At 55.0% G+C, this 24772-nt stretch overlaps 4 protein-coding genes across 15 annotated transcripts in view; 2 read left to right on the forward strand and 2 right to left on the reverse strand.

Moving 5' to 3' along the window:
* Window positions 1-2880, reverse strand: part of SCRIB (scribble planar cell polarity protein) — a 103223-nt gene extending 100343 nt beyond the window's left edge. For all 12 annotated transcript variants that reach the window (XM_071581872.1, XM_071581868.1, XM_071581870.1 and 9 more), the window contains exon 1: window positions 2468-2880. In XM_071581872.1, coding sequence (XP_071437973.1) covers window positions 2468-2629 — 162 coding nt within the window. In that variant the 5' untranslated portion in view covers window positions 2630-2880. The remainder of the gene's footprint in view (window positions 1-2467) is intronic.
* Window positions 2881-7766: 4886 nt separating this feature from the next.
* Window positions 7767-9577, forward strand: LOC139685230 (NAD(P)(+)--arginine ADP-ribosyltransferase 2-like). The gene is made up of 2 exons (XM_071581882.1): window positions 7767-8649; window positions 9195-9577. Exons 1-2 carry the CDS (start codon window positions 7863-7865, stop codon window positions 9278-9280), a joined length of 873 nt encoding a protein of 290 aa, XP_071437983.1. The 5' UTR covers window positions 7767-7862; the 3' UTR covers window positions 9281-9577.
* A 6370-nt stretch (window positions 9578-15947) lies between these two features.
* On the forward strand, window positions 15948-18535 carry CCDC166 (coiled-coil domain containing 166). Its single transcript, XM_071581859.1, has 2 exons — window positions 15948-16841; window positions 18416-18535. Exons 1-2 carry the CDS (start codon window positions 15948-15950, stop codon window positions 18533-18535), a joined length of 1014 nt encoding a protein of 337 aa, XP_071437960.1.
* Window positions 18536-19111: 576 nt separating this feature from the next.
* LOC139685228 (erythroblast NAD(P)(+)--arginine ADP-ribosyltransferase-like) lies at window positions 19112-21100 on the reverse strand. Its single transcript, XM_071581880.1, has 3 exons — window positions 21077-21100; window positions 19816-20636; window positions 19112-19480 (listed from the first exon to the last, which is right to left on the reverse strand). Exons 2-3 carry the CDS (start codon window positions 20564-20566, stop codon window positions 19395-19397), a joined length of 837 nt encoding a protein of 278 aa, XP_071437981.1. The 5' UTR covers window positions 20567-20636; window positions 21077-21100; the 3' UTR covers window positions 19112-19394.
* Between the last annotated feature and the right edge of the window lie 3672 nt (window positions 21101-24772).

The following is a 24772-nucleotide window of genomic DNA, read 5'->3' on the forward strand; positions in this document are numbered from 1 at the left end:
CATTCCCAGGTCTCAGCCTGCCCATAACACACATTTTCCAGTGATTTGGGAAATCTCCCTGCCTAAAACACAACAAAATGCTGAACTACCCAATGAAGGAGCTGAGACTATCACACTGGTGTCTCCATACCTGAACAACCTCACAGGGGAATCCCACAGGCAGCTCAGCTCACAGGGATTCAGGGGAAAGACAGAGAGAACCCACAAACATCAGAGCAAGAACCTGTCACTTCCACACAAGAGAATCTGTTCAGGTGGGGAGGCACAAACTGTACATTTTAACATAACTGAACCAAATTACCTTGGCCTGAATCAAGTTCTTGTTTTGTAAGGGTTTTAATTTTCCCCCAGATTTGATGGCAAATTCTGTAACATGCCAGTAACTCAACGAAAAACTCAAAAGCTAATGATCTATTTCTCAATTTTTTTAATAAACTGGCAACTCAGCCCATATTCCCTGGGGAGCATCTCTCCAAACACACTGCAGTGAAACACTTTGTCTCTCTGGCACAGGCAATACTTAACTAACTTTTAAAAAAATAGTCCAGTTTCCACAAGGGATACATGGCAAGACTTGCTCCAGAACATCCCAAAGCCCAGTACAGTTTGAAGGCCTTTTGCTTTCCGAGAGGCAGGTTCAAATTCCTGCCCTCAGTATCCCATGGTCCAAATTACCTGCCAGAACAGGAACATCATGGCTTGGGTTCCTGCTCGATGTATGTTGGGAACCAAACATGACAGCTCAGCCTGTCCCCAGCCCCTGCCCTGTGACAGCAAACCCTGGGGAGCCAGAGACACCAGACCAGGCCAGGAGATGGACAGACCTACAGCTCTCTCCTCCTGCAGAGAGATCACGGAGGTGCAGAGCAGCACATGGAGGGCTTATCCCAGTGTGTCCTGTGTGGACAGAAAGGTCTGTGGCTGAATAAACGGGCAGCAGAAAATCCCAGGTCATGGAATCATGGTTTGGGATGGAAAGGACCTCAAAGCCCACCCAGTTCCACTCTCTGCCAAAGGCAGGGACACCTTCCACCATCCCAGGTTGCTCCAAGCCCCATCCTACCTGGCCTTGGACAGTTTCAGGGACAGAGCAGCCAAAGTTGTTCTGGGCAACCTGTGCCAGGGCCTCCCTGCCCTCCCAGGGAATAATTCCTTCCCAGCATGCCATCTATCCCTGCTCTCTGGCAGGGAGAATCCATTCCCCCTCTTGTCCTGGCACTCCAGGTCCTTGTCCAAAGTCCCTCTCCAGCTCTCTTGGAGCCCCTTTAGGCACTAGAAGAGGCTTTGAAGTCTTCCCAGAGCCTTCTCTTCTCCAGGCTGAACACTCCCAGCCTGTCTCCAGAGCAGAGGAACTTCAGCCTTTGGAGCACCTCTGTGACCCAGTGACTGTAACTATAAAGCAGTTAAATTGCTTTTAATTATCTCACTTGACGCTTTTTGCCATTCATAGATTAAATGAGACCTTTTAAATTCACGCTGTGGTTTGGTTGGCAGTAACTGTGACACGCAGAGGTGACAATTTGGCTAAAGCAATTCCCAGGTTGAGCAGGGGACCCCTTTGTCCTGCTCATCAGCCAGCTGAGGTCCCCTCACAGCTGGGGGCTCCTCCTCACCCAGGGGGTCCCCATCGCAGTCGGGGGATCCTCCTCAGCTGGGGGGCTCCCCATCACAGCTGGGAGCTCCTCCGCACCTGGGGACTCCCCCTCACCTGGGTGCTCCCCATCACAGTCGGAGGCTCTCCCCCTCACCGGGGGACTCTCCCCTTCACTCAGGGTTTCCCCATCACAGTCAGGGGGCTCTCCCCATCACGGTCAGGGGCTCCTACTCACCCAGGGACTCCCCATTACAGTCGGGGGCTCCTCCTCACCCGGGGGCTCTCCATTACAGTCGGGGGCTCTCCCCATCACAGTCGGGGGCTCTCTCCATCGCAGCTGTGGGCTCCTCCTCACCCGGGGGCTCCCCCTCTCCCTCCCTGCCCTTCTCCCTCTCTCCCCCGGTCACAGCCGGGAGGGTCCCGGCCCGCGGTGTCCGCAAGGCACCCACGGGGCTCACGAACCCACCCGCGACCCGCGACCCGCCGCGGGGGCGCTCAGCCCCGACCCCGGCCCGGCCCGCGGAGCGAGGAGAATGCGCCGGGCCCCGTGGGGCTCACAAACCCACCGGCGACCCCCGACCCGCAGCGGGGGCGCTCAGCCCCGACCCCGGCCCAGCCCCCGGAGCGAGGGAAAGGCGCCGGGCTCAGTGGGGCTCACAAACCCACCCGCGACCGCCGGCCCAGCCCCTGGAGCGAGGGAAAGGCGCCGGGCTCAGTGGGGCTCACAAACCCACCCGCGACCGCCGGCCCAGCCCCTGGAGCGAGGAAAACTCGCCGGGCCCCGCGGGGCTCGGTGGGCGCCGCTCCGGGAGTGGGGCCGGGCCGAGCGGCGTTCCGAGCGCCGTGCGGCGGCGGTGTCGGTGCCGGTCTCACCTTGGGCAGTTCGCGGAGCTGGTTGGCATCCAGAAGCAGCTCCTCGAGCGAGCGGCTGTAGCGGTAGATCTCCTCGGGCACGGCCTGCAGCGAGCAGTGCCGCCGGTCCAGCGCCTCCACGTGCCGGTTGCAGCGCCAGAGCGGCGGCATGCAGCGCAGCATCGCGCCGGGCCGGGCCACCGGGGCCGGGCCGAGCCGGGCTGAGCCGCCCGGTACCGCTCGGGCCGGGCCTGCGGGAGCGCCCCGATGGGCCGGGGCGGGGGCCGGGCCGGACTGTGCCGAGCGGAGGCGGCCGCGCTCCCGCTGCGGCTGCGGCCGAGCCCCCGCGCCGCTCCCACCGCCCGGGCCTGGAGCAGCGCCCGGAGCCGCTCCCGGTGCCGCTCCCGGCCTGCGCCTGCGGCCGCACCGCCCCCCGCGGGTCACCCTGGGAAACGGAGTCCCGGGGAAGGGAGTCCTGGGAAATGGAGTGCCTGGGAGATGGAGTGCCTGGGAGATGGAGTGCCTGGGAGGTGGAGTGCTTGGGAGGTGGAGTGCCTGGGAGGTGGAGTGCTGGGAGATGGAGTCCTTGGAAATGATGGAGTGCCTGGGAGGTGGAGTGTCCGGGAGTTGGAGTGCCTGGGAGATGGAGTGCCTGAGAGATGGACTACCTGGGAGATGGAGTCCCGGGAGATGGAGTGCCCGGGAGATGTATGTAAGTGTGGCCAAACCGCGAACGAAGATTTGGGCAGGGCTCTCCCCACGTGGGTGTGCCCTTCCAGTCTGCACAGTGGATTGTTTAGGTGAGGCACAGCGTGCGCAGAACTGGCCCCACCGTTTAAGTACTAAGGTCCATCTGCCACGGCCGAGCGAGCTTGGACAGTGACAGTGAAGTCCTCGGGACTGTCTACAGCACCCGGTACTGACCGGGGCTGACCCTGCTTAGCATCCAATATCTGACGGGATCGGATGGCAGGGAGGCATTGTACTGCCAGGCGACGATCTCTACTGAGACTCGAACTCGCGACCTGGGGATTCGGAGTCCAGAGTGCTCTCTATTACACCACAGGACCGCCTAGTCCTGGGAAATGGAGTCCCTGGGAAATGCCCCGCCCCAAAGCGCCGCTACCGCCACCCACGGGACTGAGTGGAGCCGCTGCCTCTGCCCCGGCCTCGGGACCGGCTCCGGGAGCTGCCGGCAACGCCACCCCTAAAAACAGCCATGGGGAAAAATAGCCCGAGGGGAGAATGAGCCCGAATGTGTTCGCGCAGTAAGGGCTGGGGGTTTCCTCGGTAACTCACGGAGAGACATGGAGAGATACAGACACACACAGAGAGATGTACAAAGACACAGACACAGACACGGTGACACAGACATAGACACATATACAGACACAGAGATACACATACAGAGACACACGAACACAGAAACAGAGACACGGACACACACGTAGATACATAGAGAGACACACAGACATACAGAGACAGAGACACACACAGATACAGACATACAGAGACACACACAGACATATATAGAGTCACACACAGATAGAGACAAACAGAGACATACACACACAGACACAGGCACACAGACAGACATACAGAGACACAGACAGACACACAGACACACAGATACAGACATACACAGACACACACACAGGCATATATAGTCACACACAGATATACAGAGACACACACAGACATACACACACAGACACAGGCACACAGACAGACATACAGAGACACACAAAGACACACAGACATAGAGAGACAGACATACAGACAGAGACATGGAAACACGCAGACACACAGAGACATAAACAGAAACACACAGACATACAGATACAGGGAGACACACACAGACATGCACACACACAAACAGACACATACACACACACACAGACAGACATACACGTAGAAACACACAGACACATACAGAGAAACACACGCACACGGACACATATAACTGCAAATCTTCTTTCCAGATTTAGGAAAACACTTTGCAAAAAGCCCCTGCCATGTGTGAAGTTCTGTGGTGCAGCAACATCTCTTGTAAAATCCTGGTGATGCACAGAGTCGATGTACAAAGGCAACCAGGAGTATGAAACAGGTCCTTATGAACAGAGTTTGGCCAAAACCCATGCATGGAGCAGGAGCCAAGGGGACATGGCAGACATGGAGAAACAAGAGCTGTGACAGGAGAGACAAAGAGCAGCTGCCTCCATTCCTTTTCTCTGCACAGGGCACAACAGATGGATCAAAGCCCACATGTGTGTCCATTCTGGGACACGGTGCCCAGGCACTTCTTTGTGACAAAAGCCAAGACGCAAAGTGGGGAGCTACCTCTGAGCTGTTTCAGGGCACTGTGGCTCTCCCTGTTCCACCCACTACTGCTTGCACAGTTTCCTGGTTGCTTTGTCACTCCATCTTTCTTCCCCAGTTTCTCCTGTTTATTGAAGTTTATCCCTTCTCCAGGCCAGTGCTGTCACTCAGTCCTTATATCCAATTCCTCTCCAGACACAATTCTCTGTCCCAGATACTTCTGCCCTGCATAAAGCTCTTCACCACCTGCCACAAGCTCCTTCTGTGCTTATTTATCTCATCTCTCTCTCATTTATTTTTCAGAGATCAGATGCTCCTTCTTCACTCTCTGACTGGGGCACCTCCATGCCCAAACTTGTGTGACACTGGGCAGAGCCCAGTGCCCTGGGAACAACCTGGGACACTTGGGACATCAGCCCAGGGCAGGACACGGACTCTGTGTGCTCTGCATCCCTCATTCTGTGGAGTCAGAAATATCGCTGCAAGGAACAGAAAGTGAACAATAACTGAGGGCAAGGCAGTGATGAGGCACGTGTGCTGGTGAGGCACTGGTGAGACACTGGTGGGGCACTGGTGAAGGACTGGCCTTTGTGCAGACAGGAGGAGGTGAGAGCTGTCTAAAGTTCTTTCAGTGCCACTGTCCATTGTGAAACTGGGAAAGAAGGAATTTTTCACAGAGTTGTGGAATCACACACAGTTTTGGGTGGGAAAGGACCTTCAAGACTCATCCAGTGCCACTCCTACCATGGGCAGGGGCATCTTCCACCATCCCAGGTTGCTCCAAGCTCTGTCCAGCCTGGCCATGAACACTTCCAGGGATGGGGCAGCCACAGCTTCTCTGGGCAACCTGTGCCAAGACCTCACCCCTCTCACAGGGAAGGATTTCTTTCCAATATCCCATCTTCTGTGGAAAGTCATTCTCCCTTGTCCCAGAAGTCCATTTTTAAACATTTGGCTTTATTGATCTTTCATTTGCTTCAATTGCAGTGTCTGTAACAGAGACACTCCTATGTGTCTGTAACAGCAATCCTGTAACTGAGTATTCCTGCCACACGAACTTGAGACTTCACACTAATTATTATTTCTGGGGCAGTACCTGATGTGATGCATCAGCTGGTGTCATGCCCTGCCAGAAATCATGAACAGAGTCAGGAAACACAGGTATAACAGCAAGATTGTGAGGGAGACAATGAATTGGCCATCAGGAATCAGAAAGTTGACATTTAAATTTTCAGGACAGCACAAAGAATTTGGACCAAATGTAGGACTATCCCAGCTCCATTTCCTATAAGTGGAGGAGCAGCAAAAGGGAACAAACCCACAATGCTTCGAGGATGATCAAACTAAGCCTCAGCACAGGTGCAAGGTCGTGTTAGGAACAAGAACTTCAGTTCTGCATAAGACTCAGGGGTTCAGCACAATGTGTCTCCCAAGGCAGAGCTCACCCAGCCCCTTTCCATTGTTCATAACCACTCCTGGCTCCACAGGGAGGTCCCAGACAACTGGAGATGCCAATGTGATGCCCATCCACAAGGAGGGCCAGAAGAAGGTCTGGAGAACTCCACCTGACCTCGGTGCTTGAGAAGGCCATGGAACAGATTATCCTGAGTGCCATCATCACACACTTCATGCAGGACAGCCAGGGCGTCAGGCCCAGACAGCCTGGCATTATGACAAATGTATCCTGCCTGACCAATCAGACATCCCTCTGTGACGGGGTGACCCACTCAGTGGCTGAGGGAAAGGCTCGGAATGTGCCTGCTGGGACTCTAGTAAAGCTCTGACAGTGTTTCCCACCACATTCTCCAGCAGAAACTGGCTGCTCCTGGCCTGGATAGGGGCACTGTTTGCTGGGTAACACCCAGCTGATGGCTGGGCCCAGGGAGTGGTGGGGAGTGGGGCTGGGCACCAGTGGGGTGTACTGGGGCAGTGCTGTTTAATGTCTTTATTGTTGCTCTGGACAAGGGAACTGAGGGCACCTCAGTCAGTTCAGCAGTCACCTCAGTCAGAGGACACCAGGCTGGGTGGGAGTTTGGGCCTGCCAGAGGGCAGGAACCTCTGCAGAGGGGTCTGGGCAGCTCCATTGCCCTCTGCTAGACACGCTCCAGCCCCTCAGTGTCCTTCTTAGTCATCAGGAGCCCAAAGCTGGCCCAAGGATTGGAGGTGCTTCAGCAACACCCAGCACAGGAGGATGGGCAGTGCCCTGTGCCTGTGCCCACACTGTGGCCGATACAAACCAGGTGCCACTGACCTTCTTGATGCCCTGGGAACCTGGGCTCATGTTCATCCCCTGTCATCAAGCACTTCCAAGGCCTTTTCCAGCTTTCCAGCCACTCTGCCCCAAGCCTGGACCACTGAGGCTTTGTGGTGACCCAAGAACAGGACCCAGCATGTCCCATCCCAGAGCCCCTTCCATGTGCTGGGCTGATCCCACAGCATGGACAGCAATGAAGGGGTGGATTCTGCCCCTTTGCCCCACCGGATATCGCCAACAGATGGGAAGGAGTCAATAAAATCTTCGGGTATTCCCCTGTGCAACTTTCAGTTTTCCTTCTGCTTTTCTTATCTCAGTCCACCACACAAAGGTAGGAGCACATGGGGTTTATTGGGGAGGTTCCTGCCTGTCCCTGGGGCACGAGGGTCAATGGTTGGGGGAGAGACAGTAAAATTCCCTGGGAGCAGGAAGGGGGTCTGGATCCAGCCCTGACCATCCTGGCTATAAGAGCCGGAACAGCCCCGTGTGCCCCATGCAGGAGCTGAGGGAGGTGCAGGAGCAGCCCCCCGACCCCACAGTCCCTGCAGGGCACAGGGCACGCTGCGGGCAGCGGTCCTGGGGGGACGCCGGGCAGTGTGGGGGGCCGGGGCCGGGGTGCTGGGCCCGGGGGCACGACGACCCATGGCACCAGGGCTGGGGTTGGGGCAGTGCTGGGGCGTGGCCAGGGGGGCTCCTGGCTGGGGGTACAACCGGGGGTGCCCCCCCTCTGCCCGGGCTGACCCCACTGCCCCTCCCCACTCCACCCTCCCCAGAGGGACCGGCCGTGTCCCCACCTGCGTCCCCACAGTGCCCAGGGGCTTCCCTGGGGAGTCTCTACCCACCATGGAGCTCCTGCCACTGGTGCTGGTGCTGCTGGCCGGGACTTTGGCCACCACCAGCCCCCTTGTACACTGGTCAGACCGTAGCAGTGGCATCAGGGTCATCGAACTGACCATGGCCCCCAATTCCTTCGACGACCAGTACCGGGGCTGCCGCGACAAAATGGCGAGGGCGCTGAGGGCCCTCAACCGCACCGAGTTTGCCTCCAACAGCGACTATGCCAAGGCCTGGGGGAAGGCCGTGGCCAAGTGGCAGAACCGCCCGTCTGTGGGGTCCCGCCTGAGGCCCGAGCAGGCCATCGCCCTCATGGCGTACACCATGGAGGACGGCCTGTACATGGAGTTCAACAAGGCCACGCGCGAGGGCGGGACCTCCCGCCACCATTACCTGCACAAATTCCACTTCAAGGTGATGCATTTCCTGCTGACCAAGGCCCTGGATGACCTGAGGAAGGACAAGAGCCACCCTGAGTGTCTCCATGTGTTCCGGGGTGTCGAAGGTGTCCAGTTCACCACCAAGCCCGGGCGGTTCATCCGCTTCGGCCAGTTCGCCTCCACCTCCCTGCTGAAAAATGTCAGCGAGCACTATGGCACTGACACGTTATTTGAGGTGGACACCTGCCATGGTGCCAACATCCAGAACTTCTCCCACTACCCCGAAGAAGAGGAAGTCCTCATCCCACCCTTTGAGACCTTCAAGGTCACCAATGTCTCCCACCAAAGTCACACCATCTACATCCAGCTCCGCTCCCACGGCATGCACAGCAAATACAGCTGTGCCTGGCTCCGAGGTGACATCCCTGGGGTGGAGACACCCATGGCTGGGTGCAGGGACAGGGCACCAGGGCACCAGCTCTGCTGGGACAGGGACATTGGGGGGGGGGGGGGGGGGGGGGATGGGGATGGTGGGGCTTTGGGCATAGAATCATATAATGCATTGGGTTGGAAAAGACCTTCGAGATCATCAAGTCCAGCCCTTGGTCCAACTCCAGGCCCTTTACCAGATCATGGCACTCAGTGCCATGGCCAATCTCAGTTTAAAAACCTCCAAGGATGGGGAATCCACCCCCTCTCTGGGCAGCTCATTCCAATGCCTGAGCATCCCTGCAGGTTTTTAACCTGAGCTTGGCCGTGGAACTGAGTGCCATGATCTGGTAAAGGGATTTTTGTTGGACCAAGGGTTGGACTTGATGATCTCAGAGGTCTTTTCCAACCCAGTCCATTCTATGATTTTCCTGTGGCAGAGCCAATTCACACCCTGAGGCGAGGGTTTCTATTCTTTATTCTAGTGATTCTATTTTATTCCCTCTGACCTCCTTCTCCTGCCCCTCCACAGCCAGGAGCGTCCATTGGGAACCCCCAAGCCTCTCCAGGGTCCTGCTGGCAGCTCTGGCACTGGCTGTGGCCACCGTCACCCCCTGAGCCACGAGGAAACCTCTGCCACCTCTGCCACAGCTCCCAGTGAAGATGAGGGATCAAGAACAGAGCCACCAGTGTCACCAGGACAGCAGGACAGGTTGGGGTCACAGGGAACCCCCCACTGCAGGAGGACACTGGACAAGCCTGGCAGACACCCTCCTTGAGCCTTGTTGGTGTCAGGGTGCAGCTGAGCAGGGGGGCATAGGGGGGATTTTCTTCTCTTTTTCCTTTTTTTTCTCCCTTCCAATATTTTAACTTCACTTTCCAATTATTAAATCGGTTTTAGCTCAACCCACAAGTTTTTTTCTTACTTTTTTAACCCACCAGATCCTGCTTCAGTGACTTGGACAAGGGCCTGAAGTGACAGGACGAGAGGGAATGGCTTCCCATGGACAGAGACCAGGGTTAGAGGGGATATTGGGAAGGAATTCTGCCCTGGGAGGAGGGTGAGGTGCTGACACAGGTTACCCAGAGACCAGCGCCAGGTCCTGCCCTTGGATCACAACAACTCCATGGAACGCTCCAAGCTTAGGGCAGAGTGGCTGGAAAGCTGGAAGAGGATTTGGGTGACACTGGTGACAGTGGGTGAAAATGAATCCAGGTGTGCCCAGGTGGGCAAGGGGCTAATGACACCTGGCTTGCAGCAGCCCCAGTGTGGGCACAGGCCCAAGGCAGTCCCTGTCCCCTGTGCTGGGCACTGCTGGGGTGCCTCCAATCCTAGGGGGACTCCAATCTCAGCTACAGGACACTGAGGGGCTGGAGCATGTCTGGGGACAGGAACAGAGATGGGGAAGGATCTGGAGCACCAGAAGCAGGTGAAGGAGCTGGAGGGGCTCAGCTGGAGAAAACGAAGCTCAGAGAGGACTTTCTTATTCTCTCCAACTCGCTGACAGGAGGGGGGAGTTGATGAGAGTGGACTTTGCTCCCAGGGAACAAGGGACAGGACAAGAGAGAACAGCCTCCAATTGTGCCAGGGAGCCTCAGGTTGAACATCAGGAAGAATTTCTTCATGGAAAGGTTGGTCAGGAATTGGAAGGGGCTGCTCAGGGAGGTGGTGGAGTCCCATCCCTGGAGGTGTTCCAGAAATTACTAGACGTGACGCTCAGTGCTCTGGGCAGGGTGAAAAGATGGGGATCAGCCACAGGTTGGACTTGATGATCTCGGAGGTCTTTTCCAACCTAAATAATTCTGCAATTCTGTGACCTGTCCCTGTGAGGTGCCAGCCCCTCCTTGTGGGCCAGCAAGTCCGAGACACCCCTGTGCTGTTGTTGGGGTCTGTGAGGGTGGAAGGTCTGAACCTTCCCCTTGCCGGTGTCAAGGGCCCAGAGGGTGATGGGTCCCACCTGGAGCTGCAGAGCCACGGGCAGGTGGTCAGAGCATGTGACCAACTGGGTGATGACAGAGACCCCAACCACCTCCTGCAGAGACAGTGGCATCAGGGCAGGGGGCACTGGGGGCACTGGGACACAGGGACAGAGGGACACTCATAGCAGGGGTCACTGGGACACAGGGACATGGGGACACTCATGGCAGGGGTCACTGGGACACAGGGATACTCACAGCAGGGGTCACTGGGGTCACTGGGACATGGGGACACTCATGGAACAGGTCACAGGGACACAGGGACAGAGGGACACTCATAGCAGGGGTCACTGGGACTCAGGGACATGGGGACACTCATGGCAGGGGTTGCTGGGACACAGGGAAACAGAGCACTCGTGACAAGGGTTGCTGGGAAACAGGGACACGGGGACACTCACGGCAGGGGTCACTGGGACACAGGGGACACTCATGGCAGGGGTCACAGGGACATGGGAACACTCATGGCAGGGGTCACTGGGGTCACTGAGACACAGGGACACTCATGACAGGGGTCACTGGGACACAGGAACATGGGGACATGGGGACACAGGGACATGGGGACAGTCATGGCAGGGGTCACTGGGACACAGGAACATGGGGACATGGGGACACAGGGACACGGGGACAGTCATGGCAGGGGTCACTGGAATACAGGGACAGGGACACAGGGACACTCATGGCAGGGGTCACTGGGACACAGGGATATGGGAACACTCACGGCAGGGGTCACAGGGACACAGGGACATGGGGATATGGGGACATGGGATGTGGTGCACAGGAACAAGGTCTAATGGGGACATAATGGCACAGAGACACAGTGACATGGGAACATGGTGACACTGTGATCACAGCATCACTCCCCTCTCCAAGTTGGTGGCTTGGCTGAAGCGACCCCCTCCCCACTCGGCTCCTGTGGGACTTCTGACCCATGTCCCCCACCCCCATGTCCCCACCCTGTCACCTCTTCATGTTCTCAGGGACATGGTCCCTGGAGGAGGGCTGTATGGAGGGCCAGGAGTGGCCACAGCACCTCCAGCATGGGGGTGACAACCACAGCATTGACCCCCCCACACCTCTCCTTGCACAGACCCAGCATGGAGGACCCACACCACCCTCTCACCAACCATGTGCCCCCACCTGAGGGGCCCTGGATCTGCTGGCACAGTTTGCCATGGTGTGACAAGGTGTGACACAGTGTGAGAAGATTTGACATGGGGTGACAAGGTGTGCCATGGCATGACATGGCTGGTGGTTTCCTTCTGGGGTGGGTTGATCTTAAACTACCCCCTTCCCTTTTCCTTCCCAGCACTGGTAGTGAGCAACCCCACAGATGGGCGGGGGGAGATCCTTCTCTCCCTGACACCCCAGGCAGCCCAGTCCCTCTGCCACGGCCTCCCTGGTCCCTGAACCCCTCCCCAGCATCCCCCAGCATCCCTGGCATGAGGGTTGCAGCTGGCCATGCCAAGACCCCCACTGAGGCCCATCCCATTGTGCTGCAGGACGGGCAGTGACACAGAACAGGACAAGGATTCCCCTACCCCACGGTGATGCTGGTGCCAATTGCCAGCTCCCACCTCTGCCTCTGACCAGTGTCCCTGGCCAGAACTGAAAGGAAAAGGATCATGGACATGACCAGAGCATGGGATCACCAAGCAGGAGCTGCAGTGGTGACAGTGACACTGGTGGTGCCACCACAGCCATGGTGGCAGACAAGGGTGGGGGTGCTGGAGCAGGTTCAGTGCGTGGTGAGGAGCTCTGGTGCTGGTGTGGGCACCAGGGCTTGTGTGTGGTCTGGTGCCAGTGCTGGAGCTGCTCAGTTGTTCCCAGTTGAGGAGGCAGCAAGAGATGATGGCTGTTGGTGCTGGGTGTGCCAGGAAGGGTCACCAGGAGGTGTTTGGTGTCCCCAGAGGGTGAGATGGGACTCAGCTCCCCCACACTCCCCATTCCTGCTCCTGGTGATGGATGATGGATGAGATTCCCTGGTACTTCCATCTGTGATCTCCTGGGTCAGCTGGTTCTGGGGGCTCCCAGGATGGGTCCTGGAGGACTGGGGGCTCTTCCAACAGCTCCAGTTCCCACACAGCCTGCTCCAGTGGAGGTGTCCCTGCCCATAGCAGGGGGTGGCTCTGGTTGGGCCTCAAGGTCACTTCCCACCCAAACCATTCCATGTTTCCATGATGCCATGCCAAGGGGCAATAGATGTGGATTTTCTTATCCAAAGCCAAAGCCAAAGGACAAGAAGCAGATCCAAAGGAGGAGAAGGCCTTGATGGACTGTGGGGCTGAGCTGGAGAACTCCTTGCCTCTGACTGCTGCACATACTCCAGTTTGAAAGGGGTTTAGGGAAACTCTGGGTGAGTTGGTGACAGCAAAATGCTCTGAGGCTCTTGACAGGCATCAAAGCCCATCTGGAGCAGGAGATTCCGGAGCCTCAGGGAGCTGAAATTGGCTCCAAGAAGTGGCAAAGAATCAGGAGTGCTGTTCCTGTTCCAGTGTGTTTTCAACACCACCTGCTCCCAGTCCCTATGGAGATGGGTTTCCAGGGCTGATGGACCTTTGATCCCCTCCCACACAGCTGAACTTACAGGTGGTTCTTCCAGAAAGAGATGGAAAAGATGAGGTTCGGGCACGGTGAGAAGGAAGCCTGAAGAGACTGTGGGTGTGTGAGCTCTTTATTGAGAGAGACCAGAAAGGAAATCTTGGAATCGTTTGGAATGGAAGGGGAAGATTATCCTGTTCCAACCCCCTGCCAAGGGCAGGGACACCTCCCACTATCCCAGGTTGCTCCAATCTGGCCTTGGACACTTCCAGGGGTGGGACAGCCACAGCTTCTCTGGGCAACTTCTGCCAGGGTCTCACCCCCTTCACAGGGAAGAATTCCTTCCCAATATCCCATCTAACCTCGCCTTCTGTCCATGGGAAACCATTCCCCCTTGTCCTGTCCCTCCAGACCCCTGTCCAAAGTCCATCTGGCCACTGCAAGCCCCTCAGACCACCCTCACTCCTGCCTGAGGCCACCTGTGCCCTGATGTGTCACCTTGCCCTGACCCCCCCTCCTCCCAGCTGTCACCTGTCCTGGAGCTTCGGGGTGTGGGTGTCCCAGCTCCTGGGAGCACTGCCTGGATGCCGGAACTTCCCTGGGCATGGGATCCCAGCACGGAGTTTCCCAGGACATGGCATCAACAGCAGAACTCCTGTTGTGACCTCACATCCCCATCTCCATGGAGGCGGCTCCCAAACACTGAACAGCAGCCAACTGAGAGCCAGGGGAAGCAGCTGGAAAACCTGGGAGGAGGGAAGGTCAGTGCCTCAAAATCCTAAATATTGTACAATCACAGCTTTGTCCTTTTCCCACAGGACTTGGGAATTCTCTAACCCTCACAACTGCTCATTCCCCCAAAATTCCAGCCCCATCTCCACTGGGATTTTAGTGGATTTATTCTGTTTTTTACCCATCTCTTGAAATTTTGCAATTTTTCTTTCAAAATTGACATGAGTTGTATTACAAAATGGGAATTTTTAATTATAAATATTCATTAAAACCATCAGACTTGCCTGACTCTGGCTCCAAATCCTGAATTCCAGCATTCTGCACTGAAATAAATAATTCAGAAATTCAGCAAATCCTGAGTTTAATGCTGAAAAATGTTTGAAAACTCATTAAATTAATGCCTAAAAATATTGAAAATCCCCAGAAATCTTCTGAAATTGGGAGATACTGGTTGGGGATGGGAGATAGATACTGGTTTGGGGATGGGAGATAGATAGATAGATACTGGTTTGGGGATGGGAGATAGATAGATAGATAGATACTGGTTTGGGGATGGGAGATAGATAGATAGATAGATACTGGTTTGGGGATGGGAGATAGATAGATAGATAGATACTGGTTTGGGGATGGGAGATAGATAGATAGATAGATAGATAGATAGATAGATAGATAGATAGATAGATAGATAGATAGATACTGGTTTGGGGATGGGAGATAGCTAGATAGATACTGGTTTGGGGATGGGAGATAGCTAGATAGATACTGGTTTGGGGATGGGAGATAGCTAGATAGATACTGGTTTGGGGATGGGAGATAGCTAGATAGATACTGGTTTGGGGATGGGAGATAGCTAGATAGATACTGGTTTGGGGATGGGAGATAGCTAGATAGATACTGGTTTGGGGATGGGAGATAGCTAGATAGATACTGGTTTGGGGATGGGAGATAGCTAGATAGATACTGGTTTGGGGATGGGAGATAGCTAGATAGATACTGGTTTGGGGATGGGAGATAGCTAGATACTGGTTTGGGGATGGGAGATAGCTAGATACTGGTTTGGGGATGGGAGATAGCTAGATACTGGTTTGGGGATGGGAGATAGCTAGATACTGGTTTGGGGATGGGAGATAGCTAGATACTGGTTTGGGGATGGGAGATAGCTAGATACTGGTTTGGGGATGGGAGATAGCTAGATACTGGTTTGGGGATGGGAGATAGCTAGATACTGGTTTGGGGATGGGAGATAGCTAGATACTGGTTTGGGGATGGGAGATAGCTAGATACTGGTTTGGGGATGGGAGATAGCTAGATACTGGTTTGGGGATGGGAGATAGCTAGATACTGGTTTGGGGATGGGAGATAGCTAGATACTGGTTTGGGGATGGGAGATAGATAGATACTGGTTTGGGGATGGGAGATAGCTAGATACTGGTTTGGGGATGGGAGATAGCTAGATACTGGTTTGGGGATGGGAGATAGATAGATACTGGTTTGGGGATGGGAGATAGATAGATACTGGTTTGGGGATGGGAGATAGATAGATACTGGTTTGGGGATGGGAGATAGATACTGGTTTAGGGATGGGAGATATTGGTTTGGGGATGGGAGATAGATACTGGTTTGGGGATGGGAGATAGATACCGGTTTGGGGATGGGAGATAGATACTGGTTTGGGGATGGGAGATACTGGTTTGGGCTGCAGCTGCCTCTCCAGACACGAGTCTGTGCAGGAGGAATGGGATGGATCTGGACTTTCTCCTGCAAACTGCAGGAATATCCCAACATTATATGTCAAAAAGAGAGAAATCTTTAAAAATGTGCATTTTGGGGGTTCTCCTGAGACAATTCCAGGTGGGAAATGCAAATCCAGGTGTGGCACCTGCACTTTCGCCCCAGACAAGGACAGTTCTGGGTCACACTTTTGAGCTGCACGAAGATCCAGTTGGAAATCCGAGGGCTGGTGGGGGGGGGGGGGGGGAATGCTCCTTCAGAACTGCTGTTTTCCTTCTGTTCCAGTTTTCTGGAGTTTGACTGGGGTATGTCATCCAAATCCAAGGAGAAAGAAGACCCCAAGGCTGCTGCGAAAAACAAGCAAGGAACGAGCAGGGACGGAGAGACATCCAAAGAAATCAGTGACGTGGAAAACCCCCTCCAGGAGAGGAAACTACACCTGCAGGAGGAATGCGGGATCCTCAGGAAACACCTGGGCACGTACCTGGGCAGGGCCGAGCAGCTCCTGCAGGAAAGCAAATCCCTGGCAAAGGCAGCGCAGGGCACTGGGGAGCAGAGCCAGGTTTTCCAGCGCTGCGGAGCCAAGCGCGGCAGGGAGAGCCAGGATGGGATCGTCACCCTGAACGAGCAGCACGGGTGGGACTTGGAGCGGAGCCGGCGGCACCGGGAGCGGCTGGTCCCGCAGCTCGCCGGGACGGAGCAGGAGCTGACGGGAGCCCTGAGGGACACGGAGGAGGAGGCGGCGCTCCTGGACAAGGAGCTGCAGGAGCTCCATCCCTACAGGGAAGAGTCCGTGCGGGCGGCGCAGAGGGTGAAGGAGCTGGAGAGGGAATCGCTGCTCACTGGGATCCGATGTGCCGAGGAAACCCGCAGCGCTAAGAGCAGGTTCGTGCAGGAAAAGTCGAATTGCGAGCGGGAATTCCGGCAGAGGATGCAGCGGCTCACCTGGAGAGCGGAGGAGGTGGCGCTGAGGGCTCTGATCCAGCACGTGCAAGAGGTGAAAGCAGAGAACAGCCACCTGCGCCACGAGCTGCTCAAGCTTATCCAACATTCCCAGGTCCTCAGGGATGCCAAAACGCGGCTGCAGGACCAGCAGGAGCAGCTGCTCCGGGAGAACCAGTGTGCCCAGCGGGCAGCACTGGGCATACCAGCACGAGGCCCCCCGCGCCGCCGGGACAACCTGCCACACTCACCTGTGCAGGTGTGCCCACGGACCCTAAAACATAATATACACAGAAGCAAAATAACAAAATAAACACAGAAGCAACCAAATCCTTTCAGCAGTGGAAGCAACCCAACCCTCTCAGCAGTGGAAACATGGAGGAGTCTGAGCCCTGACCATAAAATATATTAATGGAATATATCCATACTCATGTCCTCCTTCCCTCTCAGGGAGATGGTGGTGACCTCATGACTGGAATTGCCCAAGGCCAGGCTGGATGGGGCTGGGAGCAATCTGGTCGAGTGGAAGGTGTCCCTGCCCATGGCAGAGTTGGAACTGGACAGGCTTTAAGGTCCCTTCCAAACTATTCCAGGATTCCACGAAATTGGGGCACTCTTAGCACAAAAGGCTTGTGTAAGAGAGACCTGTGCCCACAGCAGCAGCTTCAGAGCTCTGCAGGAGGAAGGGACCTGAGATCATCCCTGAGAGCTCTGATGACCCTGGGAACAGGCAGGATACAGCTGGAGCTCTGCTCCAAACTCCAACTGAGATCCAGGTGTGGATTGTCAGAAGACAGTAGAGGCTTCAGTGGTCACTCTTGCTACAGAAAAGTCTGGTAATCAGCTCATACAAAAAAAAAAAAACCCTCAACCAACATCCTGGGCTGTAATTTGAGGTGATTTCAGCCCCCTCCCAAGTTTGATTTCAGCTGTGGTTTCAGCTCCCCCCCCCCCCCCGAGTTTGGCTGCAGGTAAAGATCTCTCTGGAGCACCAACACAAACTCACTGGCTCTGGTGCTGCCAAGTCTCCTCCCGCTGGGGTGGGCTTTGGAAGGACAGGGCACTCAAGCTGTGCTGGCAATCCCAGCCCTCACCCAACAGCTGGAAATGAAGATCTCTCCACACAAGGCAGCACACACTGGAAAACGCTGACAAATCAGGATTTTTCCTTATTCCCATCAAATTAAACCACAGATTTGGAATGAAGCTGATGTAGAGAGTCGATCCAAGCACCAGTGAGACACTGAGGAACCACCTTGTGCAGCTGCTTTGCTTCAGGCTGCTGCTTCCCAAGGGATTTGGGCACCCTCTGCTCATCTACCAAGCAGAAATGTACCAGGAATCCACAGGACTTCCAGAATTTAAGCTTGTGCACTGTTGGCAGCAGGGACTAGACCAGCAACAGCATTCCAGGCCCTGGGCCAAAGGAAACACGAGTGGAATGCAGCTCTGATGGGGTGTCCAGGCAGGATTTCAGCTGGTGATTAATTATCCCAATCAAAGGGACTGGGGAGAAAGTGTTTCCAGGCTGGGGCAGGGAGGGTGGGGGAAACAGGAGTGACAGCTACAGGAATGGACTTGAAGCAGCTTCAGGTGAATTCAGTCTCCTGCAATCATGGAACACCTGACAGAGCTCACTCAAGCACCTCATCCACTGGGGGTGAGACCTCCAGCCTGGATTTTCAGGTCTCAGCAGAGAATCAGGAGCCCCTGAGCTCCCTTTTCCTCTGAAATGATCGAACTCAAAAACCTGCAGCCTCTCCTGCCCCACTGGCACCAGGCTCTGGGGTCAGGGCTTCTCCCACCTCTCTTGGTGCTGCTCCCTCTTCCCAGTGGGGCTCTGCTCTGATGAGAGCTGGAAGTTCAGATCCCTCCACTGATAAGAACCTGGAGTTTGTGACCCCTCAGCTGTGGAGGCCCACCCTGAGCAGCCTCTTGGATGATTATTTTTAGTGTTTATTGAAAACTTTGGGAACTGGATGTGCAGAAAGATGGATTGATGCTGAAAAAAAAAAAGGAAGTTATTTCTGCTTTAATACAGATGGTGGCAAAAATCTACAGGCATCAAGATGAGTTTTGTTATAGTGTGAGGAGGAAAAATGGGAAATAAAGCTAAAAGATTAAAAAAAAGAAGGATGGAAGGAGTAGCCAAATTGGGAAAAAAGCTGAAAAGGATTTCTCCTTCCATATTATCATGGAATTGTGGAATCCCAGGATGGTTTGGGTTGGAGAGACTTTAAAACTCACCTTGTTCCACTTCATGCCATGGGCAGGAAAACCTTCCACTAATCCAAGTTGTTCCAAGCCCCATCCAACCTGGCCTTGAACTTCTGGGGCAGCCACAGCTTCTCTGGGCAACCTGTGCCAGGGCCTCACCACCCTTGCAGGGAAGAATTTCTTCCTAATATCCCATCTAAACTTGTCCATGGGAAGCCATTCCCACCTCATCCCATCACTCCAGGCCCTTGTCAAAAGTCACTGGAGCAGGATCACGTGAGTTCAAGTGAGAAGGAAACTCATGGGTTGAACTACAACCAGTTTAATAATTGAAAAGGAGAATTAAAAATATTGGAAGGGAGGAAAAAAGCCAAAAAGAGAAGAAAAGTACCCCCCACTCAGCTGCACCCTGACACCCCAGCAAGGCTCAGGGAGGGCTTGTCCAGTGTCCTCCTGCAGAGGGGGATCCCTGTGACCCTCAGCCTGTCCTGCCGTCCTGGTGACACTGGTGGCTCCATCCCTGAGCCCTCATCTTCACTGGGTGTGGTGGCAGCAGTGGCAGAGGTGGCAGCAGTGGCAGTGGTGTCCTCGTGGCTCAGGTGGTGCCAGTGGCCACAGCCAGGGCCAGGCTTGCCAGCAGGAGACCTGCGAGGTGTGGGGGCTCCCGGGGGACACTTCTGCCTGGGGGAGCAGCAGAACAAAGTCAGAGGGAGCCAGGAAAGGGAAAGGGGGAGCCAGGGCAGGAAAGATCTGAGGGGAGGTCAAGAGTGTCAGGGGGGTGTCCCACCAGCCCATGCCAGGCCAGACCCAGCTGTCCTACACCTTGTCACATCATGCCATGTCCCGTTATCCCATCCCATGCCAGGAGAACAGCTGGAGCCATGGATGCCATACCCAAAGCTCTGCCACCTCCATCCACTGCCCCACCACCGATCCCCCTGTCCCAGCAGAGCCTGGTGCCACCCCCACCCTGTCCCCATCCCTGACTGCAGGTGTCCCCACCCCAGGGATGTCACCTCGGAGCCAGGCGCAGTTGTATTTGCTGTACACGCCCTGCGAGCGGAGCAGGATGTAGGTGGTGTCACTTTGGCGGGTGACATTGGTGACATTAAAGGTCTCAAAGGGTGGGATGAGGACTTCCTCCTCCCAGGGCATGAAGGAGAAGTCCCGGATCTTGGCACCATGGCAGGTGTCCACCTCAAAAAAGGTGTCAGTGCCAAATCCCTTGGCCACCTCTTTCTTCAGGGAGGTGGAGGTGAACTGGCCAAAGCGAATGATCTGACCAGGCTTGGCAGTGAACCGGATTCCTCTGACACCCCTGTACACGTGGAGACAGACAGGGTGGGACTCGGCATCCCTCAGGTCATCCAGGGCCTCGGTCAGCAGGAAATGCACCACCTTGAAGTGGAAATTGTCCAGATAATCCTGTTGGGAACGTCCGCCCCTGGGCACAGCCTTGTTGAACGCCTTGTACAAATCCGTCTCCAGTGTGTATGCCAGGAGGGCAATGGCCTGTTCCTTCCAATGCAGTGTCCCCAGGGATGGGTGGCTCTGCCAGTGGGCAATGGCAGAGTCCCAGGCCTTGGAGTAGTTGCTGTTGAAGACAAACTCGGAGTGGTTGAGCGCCGGCATCTCCTCCACCATTTCATCTCTGCAGTCCTGGTACTGGTCATCGAAGGAGTTGGGGGCCATGTCCAGTGCCATCTCCTCAATGCCAGTGGCCAAAGTCCCAGCCAGCAGCACCAGCACCAGTGGCAGGAGCTCCATGGTGGGCAGAGACTCCCCAGGGAAGCCCCTGGGCACTGTGGGGATGCAGGTGGGGACACAGCCAGTTCCTCTGGGGCGGGTAGAGTGGGGAGGGGGAGTGAGGTCAGCCCGGGCACAGGGGGGGTACCCCCGGCTGCACCCCCAGCCAGGAGCCCCCCAGCCACGTCCCAGCACTGCCCCAACCCCGGCCCTGGTGCCACAGGCCGTCGTGCCCCCGGGCCCAGCACCCCGGCCCCAGCCCCCCACACTGCCTGGCGTCCCCCCGGCACCCCTGCCCGCAGCGTGCCCTGTGCCCTGCAGGGACTGTGGGGTCGGGGGGCTGCTCCTGCCCCTCCCTCAGCTCCTACACGGGGCACACGGGGCTGTTCCGGCTCTTATAGCCAGGATGGTCAGGGCTGGATCCAGACCCCCTTCCTGCTCCCAGGGAATTTTACTGTCCCCCCACAACCATTGACCCTCGTGCCCCAGGAACGGGCAGGAACCTGCCCAATAAACCCCCTGTGCTCCTACCTTTGTGTGGTGGACTGAGATAAGAAAAGCAGAAGGAAAACTGAAAGTTGCACAGGGGAATACCCGAAGATTTTATTGACTCCTTCCCATCTGTTGGCGATATCCGGTGGGGCAAAGGGGCAGAATCCACCCCTTCATTGCTGTCCATGCTGTGGGATCAGCCCAGCACATGGAAGGGGCTCTGGGATGGGACATGTCCAGCCTCTGTCCCACCAGCACCCAGAGGTCCTTTTCCCCAGGGCTGCTCTCCATCTGTCCATCCCAAGCCTGGATGGATCCCGGGGGCTGCCCTGACCCAGGGGCAGCACCAGCACTTGGCCTTGTTAAACCTCAGGGTACTCCCAGGGGCCACTTCTGGAGCTTGTCCGCATCCCTCTGGACAGCTCTGTCCTTCAGGTGTGTCACCTGCACCCTCAGCTTGGTGTCACCTGCAGACCTGCTGAGAGTGCCCTCGATGCTTTTGTCTGTGCCAGTAATGGAGAGATGAAATCACACTGGTCCCAGTACGGACCCCTGAGGGCACCACTGGTCACTGCTGTCCATTGGGACTCTGAGCCATTGACCACGACCCTCCTGATAGGACCATCCAACCAATTCCTAACCCACCCAACAGTCCCTGTGTCGAATCCATCACTCTGCAGTTTGGAGAGAAGGATGTTGTGGGGCACCGTGGCAAAGGCTTTACAGAAGTCCAGATCAACGACATCCACAGCCCTTCCCTTGCCCACTGATGGAGTCACACCATCCTAGAAGGCCACTGGGTTGCTCAGACAGGACTTGCCCTTGGTGAAGCCCTGCTGGGTGTCCCAGATCATCTCCTTGTCCTCGACGTTTCTCAGCAGAGCCTCTGGAAGGATCTGTCCTTGACCTTCCCAGGCCCAGAGCTGAGGGTGACAGAGTGCAAGTTCCCATGGCCGTCCTTTCTTCCCTTTTCAAGATGGGTCTTGTGCTTCCCTTTTTCCAGTCACCCGACACTTCCCCTCTCTTGCCAGGAATTTTCAGATATCCTGGAGAGTGGCTTGGCAGCTACATCAGTGAATTCCTGACCCCCACCTGGCTCCCCCCTCCTGTCAGGGAGTTGGAGAGAGCAAGAAGGTCCCCCCTGAGCTCCCTTTTCTCCAGGCTGAGCCCCCACAGCTCCCTCAGCAGCTCCTGCTGCTCCAGACCCTTCCCCAGGTCCATTCTCCCCCCTGGACATGCTCCAGCCCCTCGAGGTCCTGTCCCTGGGGACCCCAAAGCTGTCCCCAGGACTGGAGGTGCCCCATCAGTGCCAGCACAGGGGACGGGCACTGTCGGGGTCTTGGCCCATCAATCCTGGGCCCATCCCAGTCTCTGCAGAGCCTGAATTCAAGTCAATCAATAATTGTTGAGAGCTTCAAAGGATTCTGCTGCCTTAAACTCACCCAGGCAGTGAGGCTGAGCCTGAGGACAGGGTGAGTGCCCAGGGGACACTCAGATACTGCCCCTCCTGGGCTCTGCCCCCTCCATCTGTCCCTCCTGGTGTCCCCTGGCCCCACAGTGGCACCTTCCCTTGGCCCCTGTGTGTTGGGTGTGGCTGAGGTGGAGCTCCTGTTCCCCTGGCAGCCCCCACAGCCCTGGGCTCTGCAGTGGCACCTGGAAAGGTGCCAGTGACACACCTGGGCTTTGAGCAGGCTGGCACCTCATCAGTGCTGTCTCCACAACATTCCAACTCCCATCAGTAGGGCTGGGGCTGGGTGAGGTCTTGGTGGGGGACAGAGCCAGGACAGGTGACCCCAGGTGATTCCAGGGATATCCCAGGCTGTAGGACCTTGGCTAGGACAAGGAAGGTGAGAAAAGGAGGAGGAAGGGAGGGGGGTCATTGCTTTTTTCCAACCTTTGCCTTCTGGAACAAGCGTTCCATGGGCTGGAGCTGCACTTTCTGGGAAGTGGGTGGACATCTCCTGCTGACTGGAAGTAGAGAATAAAATCTTTTTCTCCCTTTGCTTAAGCAACATTTTGCTTTTGCTTCTGCTTTTGCCAAGTTATGGAGCCCTGGAACCCCACTAGTGACAAATGCCAGCCTGATGTCCCCTCATTCTCTGTCACCCTTTAAGCCAATTGCTCACCCACCCCGAGATGTGTTTGTCCAAAAGGATCCTGGGAGAGAAAGTACCCAAAGCTTTGCTGAAACCCACAAAGTTCCTCCTTTGCAGCCTCATTTGTGCTCCTCTGTTTTGGATATTCTTGTTAAAGAGAGGGGATCCTGCTTTTCCATTGCTCTCTCAAAAATTGACTGAAAGAGGAAGCCAACATAAGGCTGGAATTATTTTCCTTGAAGACTTTGTGTGACAGAAATAAAGTCCCAGGATTATGAGCATTTCCCAAAAATGCCAGAGTCCTATCCAAGCTGCCAGAATGGATTAACTTCTGGCTTCAGGAAAATAAATCTGGGATTAGCCATTTATTCTCTTCTTTTGTCTCTGATTTCGGCATCAGATTGGATTATTTCATGTGCTGTGATGAAAAAACCCAGAATTGTGTTTTGTTTGAAATTCCTTCACTGAAATGATTCCTCTGACAAATATTTTGCAGTGCAAATCAGGCCCAGAGAGCTGACTAAATCTTCTGGTAATTTATTATATTTAAATCCCAGTAATTTAAAATATTTGAAAACTGCAGATGAGATGATTCTGTGCCTCCTTCAGCCACAGCCTCCATTACCCTGATTGTAATGAAGAACAAAAACCCAGCAGCACAACGAGGGAATCCTTCTTGTGCTTCCTAAAAAACGTACAGGAATTTTAAAATCTGGAGTAAATGAGGAAAATTTGAAACATTTTCCTCCCACTATGGCTCGCTCCCATGTGGAGCTCCTTCCTCTGCTGATCTCCATCATCAGCTGCACCCACAACTCCTGGGAAAGTCATCAAATCACTTCAGTTTTATGATACCTCAGAATTTTCCTTATCAGGGAGATTTTTAACCCCCAACAATGGTAAAAGAGAGAATTTACAAAAATAATTCAATTTACCAGCACGTGGTCACGTGTTCCCAGCCACGAAGTGCTGATGTTGTCACAAGCGGTTTTGTGGTTCACAAATCACAATTTAACATCTTGTGGCGAGTGAGAGGTTTGAGGTCACTCACAGAACCACTGGCAAAGGCACCTTCTAAATCAAGATTAAAATAAAATCAAAAGCACGACCAAGTTCATTGGCAAAGGTCACTCTGTACTCACTGGATGGTTAAAGCACAGGCGAATGTACAAGGAATGTACAGGTGTATGTATGGTGTATGTACAGTGCATGGACAGGTATGTGTACAAGGTATGTACAGGGTATGTACAGGTGTATGTACAAGGTATGTTCAGGTGTGTGTAGAGGTGTGTGTACAGCGTATGTACAATGTATGTACAGTGTATGTACAAGTCTATGTACAGTGTATGTACAAGGTATGTACAGGTGGATGTAGAGGTGCATGTACAGTTGTAGGTACAGGGTATGTACAGGTGTATGTACAGCTGTATGCACAGTGTATGTACAGGTGTATGTAGAGGTGTGTGTATAGTGTATGTACAGTGTTATGTACAGGGTATTACAGGTGTATGTACAGTTCTATGTACATTGTATGTACAGTGTATGTACAGTGCATGGGCAGGTATGTGTACAAGGCATGTACAGGGTGTGTACAGGTGAGTGTACAAGTATGTACAGGTGTATGTAAAGCTGTATGCAC

Source organism: Pithys albifrons, unplaced genomic scaffold, assembly GCF_047495875.1.
Source record: "Pithys albifrons albifrons isolate INPA30051 unplaced genomic scaffold, PitAlb_v1 scaffold_45, whole genome shotgun sequence".
In the NCBI taxonomy this organism is placed as follows: Eukaryota; Metazoa; Chordata; class Aves; order Passeriformes; family Thamnophilidae; genus Pithys; species Pithys albifrons.